Source organism: Prosopis cineraria, unplaced genomic scaffold, assembly GCF_029017545.1.
Source record: "Prosopis cineraria cultivar Desert tree isolate PC_DT_omini unplaced genomic scaffold, ASM2901754v1 PC1497, whole genome shotgun sequence".
NCBI lineage: Eukaryota > Viridiplantae > Streptophyta > Magnoliopsida > Fabales > Fabaceae > Prosopis > Prosopis cineraria.
Window position 1 is genome coordinate 21,801 of NW_026556822.1, and position 9,073 is coordinate 30,873.

A 9,073-nucleotide genomic window follows, 5' to 3' on the forward strand; every position below is an offset into this window, starting at 1 on the left:
GAGGAGCAATAAAAAGCACTGGAATTTTGGCTATATTGAGTTAACGCCATGCTTAAACATGTTAGGAAAGATTGATTGTAAATGAAATAACAGCATTTGTTTTAACTTTCAAATAAAAAGAACTTCTATTTTAGAAAAAAATAATTATTTGATCCTTGTAGTTTTGACTTAGTTGTAACTCAATTTTTAAATTTTGACTTATTATAACTCAGTCCTTAAAGTTTTAACTCGACTGTAAATTAGTCTTTGAACTTTGCCTCTTGTAATTTAATCCTTGAAGTTTCAACCTCTTAAATATCGGTCCTTATATTTTAAAAAATAAAATTATAAAGATGCAAAATATTTTAAAATTTATTTCTAATATTTTAAATTAATAATTCCTTTTAATATTTATAAATATTATAAATATTAAAAGTTTTAAATATTTTTAATCTTTCTAATTTTATTTTTTAAAATATAGGAACTACTGTTTAAGAGGTTGAAACTTTAGGGACTAAATTGTAAGAGATAAAATTCAGGGACTAATTTATAACCAAGTCAAAACTTCAAGGACTGAGTTATAACGAATCAAAATTGAGAGATTGAATTACAATTAGATCAAAACTATAAGGACCAAATGACTAATTTTTCCCCTATTTTATTAAAAAATCACTTTTGAAAATTTTTTCAAAATATTTGTTTAAACTTGTAAAGATAATTAGAATTTGAAACAAAGAAGATAATATCGTTTGATTTTGTTAAATTTAGATGCTAGAAACTCGAAAGCCACTCGTTAACCCTTTTGTTGTGCCATTTAAACTGTTGTGCGTTTCTTTTCCTTCTTTTTTAAAACAGTAAAGGGGGTGTTAAAAGAATAAAGCAGCCGTCTATGGGTCCTCCTGGACCTGAAGCAGTGAACCAAGTGATGCCATTATCAACGATGGAAAGCCTTTGGTGATCCTCGTAAGTTGCCTATCCCAATCCCACTCTGACACTCAAACTTATGGTATATGCATTGTAGTGACTAATGTAGTTGCTTTTGACTTATCATGACGTTTTTGACTATGCCCTCAAACTTATCATGATTTCAAGTGATCCTTTCTTTTCTAATTTCTATTGCCCGTCAAGATTATGCCCTCAGAAATGGATTGAGCTAATCATGACCTTTTTGAGATGCATTCCAATTATAATAAAGTTGAATTTCCATTTCAGCCTATTTAGTGCAATAATTTTTTCAATCTCAGATTCACTAGGGAATTTTTTATCAGTTCATGCCATCACAGAACAAGAAAGCATCTAATTCCAGTCTTTTCTTTATTTCCCACCCAACTGAATCTACCCTCAGAATCTTGCTTCTTTTTAGTGGGCTATGCTCACTATCATGTCCTGGGACTCGCTATCATGTTTCAATTACCAAAACACCATTGCCGCCACGTTCCATATTAATGTGATGCCTTCAAACCTTTTAACTTTGCAGTGTCTGAATATCTAACAATATGATAACTTCTTACATAATAACCTTTTGGCCATTGAAACTCGAATATAGATATTGCTGGTTTGGCCAAAGAGGGAAAAAAAAATATATAGCTAGTTAGCTACTGCACGAGTCTGAGTTACACAACATTCTTAAACAGATGCATCATCACTGTTCCTCACTTGATCTGCAATTTTAATGATGCATTGAAGGTGTTGAACAATGTCCTTCATATTCGGCCTTTCGCTTTTCTTTTCCCTCAGACAGCTGAGTGCTAGCTCTGAGAATAGTTGTATGCTTGTTTTTATTTTATCATCAGATGGTTCCTTAGACATTAGGAGCCTCTGATCTACCAGTTCCATGATGGACCCGTTGACGGCATGTTGACCGACGAAAATTGCTAGGTTCACATCATCTTGCTCTCTTGAGAAATCTAGGGCCTTCTGAGAAGTCAAAAGCTCTAGCAACACAACCCCGTAACTATAAACGTCGCTTTTATCAGTTAACTGGTAGTTGCGGTAATACTCAGGATCCACATAGCCTAATGTTCCCTGAGCACAGGTTGATACATGACTAAGCCCTGGGTTAGCCAATCTGGAGAGCCCGAAGTCTGCAACCTTGGCGTTAAATTCATCATCTAGCAGTATGTTTGTGGACTTCACATCTCTATGGTAAATGGGAGTATGTGCGGCAGAATGAAGATAAGCCAATGCTTCAGCAGTTTGAAAAGCAACCTTCAGCCTTGTTTTCCAGTCTAGGAAGTTGGAATACCTACCATGAAGATGGTCATGGAGTGTCCCGTTTGAAATGAACTCATAGATCATCAGAGGCTGCTCAGACTCTACACAGCAACCTAGGAGCCTGACTAGGTTCTTGTGATTGACTTGAGAAAGAATTGCAACCTCGTTTAGTATCTGCTGAATGCTTTTGAGGTTGCCCAATCTAGCTTGCTTCACAGCCACAGCTGTCCCATCTTGGAGTTCACCTCTGTAAACTTCCCCAAACCCACCTTTTCCCAAAATACTGTCTTGAGAAAATCTGTTTGTTATTTTTATCACCTCCTTCAGTTTAAACATCCTAGCAGGTGTCTCTCCAGAATTTGACTTTATCACATCTTCTATAGTCTTGGCCTGCTTTGACCCGTGAGAGAGCTTCCTGGACCTCCTTAAGATAATGGCCATAACTGTGGCTAGGCAAAAAAATGTTATGACCACAAACGAGACTGTTAAGCTGATTTGTGATTTAGACTTTTTCTTGTTCTTAAAGCAAGTTGCAGCAATAGGGTCCCAATGGTGTTTGCCCTTACAAAGACAGCGAAAGACTCCATTTTTTTCAGCAGGTGAGCAGATAGAAGCCCCAGAGCAATCTTCTTGTGTCCTGCAGAGAGGTTCAGTAGGAGAAGCCCACTGAATTTCAAGACCTTCCTCCCACTGATAAGCAGGCTTTTCTGCATCTAAATGAAGGATGCTTCTGAATGCTTTACAGCCAGAGCTGTGAAGGCGTATCTTGTATGCTGAAGGCATCCCCCCTGCAACAAAGGTGCAACAAGGGCCAAGACCGCTAGCACACTGAGTAGCTCTTCTACCATCAACATGTCCTGAGCTCTCCAAGTAACGGTGACAAAGACTCGAAGAAGTGCAATTGAGAGGAGAAACTAACAGGCGCGGGGAGCAGTTGAAGAGGAAGATTGTGTTGGATGAAGTTATTTTGAAAGGAAGTGACTGGTTTAACCAGAGGCCACCACTTGCAGGCATATCTTGAGTAACACATGAACTAGAAAGCCAAGGTGATGGCTGCACCACCAAGCGCTGAATCGAAGGCATGGTTCTGAGAACGGAATAGGAACTGCCATTGAGGGTGAAAAAGTAGAGTTTTCTTGATTTGGGATCACAGTGAAGGCTATAGGATGGATCCCCACAGCTAGGGTCCGTGCTTAAAGGGTATGGAATTTGTAAGGAGCCACAGTTCGGGCAAGTCTTTTGAGAAGTACAATGATTACTGAGGTAAAAGAAAAGGAGGAGGACATGGCTAAATCGGAAACGTGAGCTTATGTTTATTTTTGGTTCAGTGATCATTCTGCATGAACAAGGGGATGACTGATTGATCACACGTTACAGATGGGAAGGACGACGGATGAATAAGAAGGGCTACTACGTTGGAATAAAGTGAGCGCAATGAAAATCAAAAAGTTGGCTAAAGAATCTATATGGAATACCATGAAATTTTGGCGACTTATGGGGACCAGTTGATACCCTTCAGAATGATGAGAGGTTTCTAGCTGTTTTCTCTGTATCGGGAATGTTCATTGAGAAAAGGCTTCAACACTCGCTACTTCGTTTTTGCGAGGTTCATTCTTTCTTTATTTAATCTAATCGAGTAGCATATGATTAAAGTGGAGAAACTTCCCATTAAGGCATAATAAAATGCTGCCACAGCTTATGGCCCTCGCACTTCGAAGTCAATTTGCAAGAGACAATATTTTCTCATTTACTGTTCTAGATATAGGAACGTCACGCCATAAACACAAGCAAAGGTTCCATGTAGACAGGACAAAGGCCAACCTACACCATCGAGAAGGATGGCAGCAATGGTGAGGCGAGCAAGCATCATAAAAATTCATGCTGGGCCACCATATGAGGACATAGTAAGTTCACTGTTTTTCTCTTCTCACTGTTCTGAAATATTTTAGCATGCTTTGCATGTCAAACCAGGTTGTGAACATCTATGTTCATTGCAATTTTTGTTCTTGTTTTGTTCTTCTTTAACCAAGTTTCAAAATGATCACAGTAAACAAGGTCATTGATGTTTTGATTGTGTGCATACATGTTTATTGCAGTCCCTGTCAGAACAAGACATCAGCTTATCGTCATGCTTAAGTAGTAATACTTCCAACCCCCCCCCCCCTTTTCTCTGTAAAACCTAGCAAGGAAAAGGAAAAGGAAAAGAGGGGCTGGGTGGAGGGGTAAAAGAATAATTCAAGCGTTTATGTGGTCCTAGAGTGCATAATCACTTTGGAGTAATGAATTCAGTGTGCCAGCTTGCCGTTACTATCAATGGAAAGCCTTTTCCCCTCCCAAATAATCCGGAAAAATGGAAAGACTTTGGTGATCCCCATAATTGCGTATCCCGCTCTGACACACAGGTTTATTGTATATATATGTGCATTGTAGTGACCAATGAAGTTGCTTTTGACTTATCCCACTCCTTTAAAGTGATCTTTTTTTTTTTTTTTATATGGTTCCCCCCACGAGGCTAATCCATCGCCTATCAAGGTTATACCATCATAATTCTTATTCCTATTCTGGCCCCTCATGTATTGCGACTATCTTCTAGAGAAAAAGAAGACTTGTTTTGAAATTTTAAAATTTTGACATATTGCAACATTATATTGCAAAGAATCTAAATGTTAAGGCAATGCTTTTTTTTTTTTTAATACAAGGCTATGGAAAAACTGTGCAAAAAAGATTAAGGTCTAATCATATTTAAAGCCATAAAGTTTAAATAATCGGGAGGCAGGTTGTCAAAAATAAAAATATCAAAATCACTGTAGGATGTTTTGTATATAAAAAGATCGGTTTATTTGTTTGCTTCCCTATAGATATGGTCAAAGCTAACTTTTCAATCTCATGATGAGCTTTTAATGTTCTTGATAATTAAATAAAATAGATATGTGCGCCTACTAGTTTTTACTTAAGTTAAAAAGGGCACAAAATTTCATAAATGAGGCTCATATATACTCTTTTAAGATGAGTAATATGATCATCAAAAGCAAAATAAGCTATTTTCAGTATGGCTATTGACATATAGAGCTTTGTTCACATGCTATTTATGTATTATTATTATGTTTGAAACAATCTTATTCGAAATGCAGTCAAATATTAAATATGAACATTCTTTTTAATAGGGATTCAAACCTTTATTCATTATTTTATGAAAGACTAATCTTTTTGTTATATCTAATTCTCATTGGTTGTGTATTGGTATTGTTATTAGTAGTATGAGTAATATGCAGTTATATGATATATGGCTGCTTGTGTGTGTGAATCAGAAGACACATAAGGGAGGGCAATTACGCCTTGGTATCATGAGCGGAGTTGTGCACCAAATCCACAATTTATACGGATTAATGATTAAGAACATCAATATGATGCTTTAGAAAGATAATGGGGAACCCTTCACGAGGGGGAGCTGGAGTAGGAGTTCATGGATTGAGCTAATCCTAATCATGACCTTTTAGAGATGCATTCCTAGTATAATAAAGTTAAATTTCCTTTTCAGTCTATCTAGTGCAACAATTCTTCCAATCTCAGATCCACTTGTAATTTTGATGAGTTTATTCTATCACCCAAAAAAAAGAAAGAAAGCATCCAATTCCATCTCTCTATTTTCCCCCCACCCACGACCCAACCAAATCCCCACTTAGAATTTCGCTCCTTTCTAGTGGGCTACACTTACTATTGTCACTATTTTCCATATTAATATGATGCCTTTGAAGCTTCAACTCTGCCACATATGAATGAATATTTAACATTAACATATAGTTTCTTACTCAATAGTCAATGACCTTCATTCAAAATTTTAAACATCCAAATATAGAGAGCGCAGTTCGGCCATGAAAGGAGAAAAAAATTATGGCTAGGGCCAGACTATAAGAGCCCCACAACAACTTTCTCAAAACACGTCTCATTAGTCATTACTATTCCTCACCCCATCTCCGATCCTAATGATGCATTGGTGTTGGACAAAATCCTTTATATTTGGCTTTTCACTTTATTTTCCCCGCAACAGCTAAGTGAAAGCTTTGAGAATGGCTTGATGCTTGTTTTCACTTTAAGAGACGGTCTCAATACTGACAACTAGTCTCTATACAATGCCTATCAATAGCATGAATTTCCTTAAGGCTTGACACTTGTTAAAAGATTGTCATGCGCTTGTAGTCGCGTGGATAATCATCATAGCCACTAATTTCTGCACATCATCAAAATGTGTAATATAAGTAGCGCTACCTCTTACGTGTCTTTTAGATATCCCATGATGCGGGATGGGGAAATTTTCAGCTTTCACTAATGTTGCATCTCAGGATGAAACAAGCAACAGCAACATTAGAATGTTGGTGTCTAATGCCACTCACACAAACACATCACACGCATTCACAACTCTGCACAACTTTCAAAGGGTGGTTCCATCTAAATTAAGGTGGCCCCGCAAACTATATAAATGTGGACGATCGCGAAAGTGCAAGTTTTATGTCCGGAAATTCCACGTTCGGTGATAATTTTTTTCATAGCTTCGAAGGACGTTTTGCCCTACATAGACAAAATAATATGAAGCACCCTCTTTACTTGAAGACAACATGAAAGGGCTCTCAATAAAAGGAGCAGAAGTCAGAACAGAGGAGGAGGTAGTAGTAGTAGTAATAAATTAACAGATATTTATGGCTGTTCAGATTCAGACAGAAGAGCCGCTTCTGATATCTGCCACCCCGCTAATACCAGTCCTCAGACCGATCGGGATGATCAGCTTACTAGAGCATGGTTTACACAGTTTCGCCCTTTTTGTTGCCTTCATTCTTTTCCAGAAGAGAAACCTGAAAATTTTCAGGTTAATTTACGCCCTCTAGACATAATCGGCCAAATTATATATCTTTTGACATTTAAATTGCCGAGCCAACATGGCCTTACTCATAGTAATAGCATAGCAAAGCTTAGCCTTCAACTATCTTTACCGCAGTCCTGCACAATACATGACCGATAGTATGAACTAGGCAAGTTATTATAATAGTAATAATAAACAAATTTCTATTTCGAGCACTGTTACTTACCCAAATGGGCTTTGTTTGATGGAAGCAGCTCAACATCTAACTGCAGTTTGGAGAAAGTCGCAAATAGTAAAAATGAATATTACAAATAAGATAAGAACGTATAGAAAGTAACGTAGAACTACACTAAGAGAACCTTACCGATTATTGATTAATGTGTAGAAACTACTAAGCAGCAACATGAACAAATCTATAATCAGAAGATAGTTTTAGCTACGCTAGTAACACGGATGGTTTGCCCTTTAAATTAGCGCGAGTATATTTGGAGCTTGGATCATGGAACAGGCGAACTGACCTTTCCAACTACACTAGATTCCTTAGGGACACATTCTCCAGAGTGTAAACTTTGGGAATTCAGTGGCAGTAATGAAATTGTATGGACAGCGAAGGAGTTTCTTAAAAGGCATACATCATTCAAGTTGTACAGCTGTAGTAGTTGATATTAGTGAATATAATTACCATAGACACTGTGATCAGTAGTAATAATCATTATACTATTTTACTATCATCCTTTGGATAGAAACCATAGCAACTGATCGAACAAGTTACCTCTATTGTTGCGTTTGGAGGGATCTCCTGGACTCCTCTACTTCCATAGGCCAGTTCAGGAGGAACAATTAACAACCTCTGCAGAAAACTCAGCTAATTAACTGCTCTCCTTTTATTCTAATATGTTAATATGTTAATATGGTGTTGCAGACCGAATATAAGTGAATCTGAATTTTCCACCTATCTTCCAAAAACTTCTATATAAAGGTTTAGGGGCTAGAAATTTAGAGAGAAATAAAAATTTGTTGTTTATATAAATAGTTATTGACAATAGAAGCCTATGAAGCCAAAGGAAATATTCCCCAATATGTATAACTCAGACTTTGGGAAAAATACTATACAGATGCCCACTAGTCAACACAAACTACCAAGTACTAACAAGTGCTCCAATGAAGCTTCCTGCCTTGACACACACAGTTTTACAGATTGTCTGGCTTTTAATAGCATATTCGTACAGCTTAGCAAAGAACTCTGGTATTATGGTCTGTCATTACCTGGCCGCCTACTCGCATTCCTTGCACCCCTAAATCTAACCCCTTAAGGACAGTTCCATTCTCAGATTGGCCTACATCAAATCCATATGGCTGCAACAATTTAAGAATCTTAATCAATAAGTAAACTTTCCGTGCAAAAAATATAACATATACGTACATCATGACTATCCAGAAAGTACTGCTGCTGCAGTAACCGAAAAAACACAATGCTAGCCTTGATGAGGATCATGTATAAAGCGGTGCAAAATTTCTGGAGTTTGATCATACCGTTCCTCCTCCAACACCCATTCCTTGTCTGCTAGTCATGAAGGTAATATTCTTCCATTTAGCAACATAGTGAACCTACAAAATGATATTTTGAATATATCTGGGTGAAACATAATCAGCTAATAAAGAGAAACCAAAATGATGTAGAACTAGAACCAAAACCAGAACAAATGGATGAATATTGAAAAACAAACTATTCACATTGATCAAATTCATCATCAAGAATGAAATTCCTATGACAGACCATGTCTATTAAAAGTGATCCAAACAGACATATTTCCAAATACACATATTCAATATAAATTACTAAATTAATCATAAATACTAACATTTCCATTCTGTATTACAAAAAAGGATTGAAGCCATGAAGAAGCTGACGATATTCATATATGTAGACGCATGTGTCAAACACAGGACAAATAAAAGAGCATATTATTATGTATTAAATCTTCTGAAGGAAATGAATCAGGTCCACGGCTCCCTCATTTTCAC

General features: G+C 37.0%; 2 protein-coding genes across 5 annotated transcripts; both read right to left on the bottom strand.

Annotated features, from left to right (window-relative positions):
* Positions 1-1,383: 1,383 nt before the first annotated feature.
* Positions 1,384-3,770, bottom strand: LOC129300243 (wall-associated receptor kinase-like 20). The gene has a single exon (XM_054938787.1). It carries the CDS (start codon positions 3,526-3,528, stop codon positions 1,606-1,608), a length of 1,923 nt encoding a protein of 640 aa, XP_054794762.1. The 5' UTR covers positions 3,529-3,770; the 3' UTR covers positions 1,384-1,605.
* A 3,092-nt stretch (positions 3,771-6,862) lies between these two features.
* LOC129300245 (peptidyl-prolyl cis-trans isomerase FKBP16-4, chloroplastic-like) lies at positions 6,863-8,856 on the bottom strand. 4 transcript variants are annotated; one of them, XM_054938793.1, is made up of 6 exons: positions 8,582-8,851; positions 8,315-8,404; positions 7,821-7,898; positions 7,275-7,314; positions 7,135-7,185; positions 6,863-7,040 (listed from the first exon to the last, which is right to left on the bottom strand). In XM_054938793.1, the coding sequence occupies exons 1-5, from the start codon at positions 8,618-8,620 to the stop codon at positions 7,175-7,177; spliced, it is 258 nt and encodes an 85-aa protein (XP_054794768.1). In that variant the 5' UTR covers positions 8,621-8,851; the 3' UTR covers positions 6,863-7,040; positions 7,135-7,174. The 4 variants fall into 4 exon arrangements, with proteins under 4 accessions (XP_054794768.1, XP_054794767.1, XP_054794766.1 ...); XM_054938792.1 differs by having other exon boundaries at positions 8,472-8,605; XM_054938791.1 differs by lacking the exons at positions 6,863-7,040; positions 7,135-7,185; positions 7,275-7,314 and adding exons at positions 7,410-7,461; positions 7,567-7,698 and having other exon boundaries at positions 8,582-8,856.
* Positions 8,857-9,073: the final 217 nt, after the last annotated feature.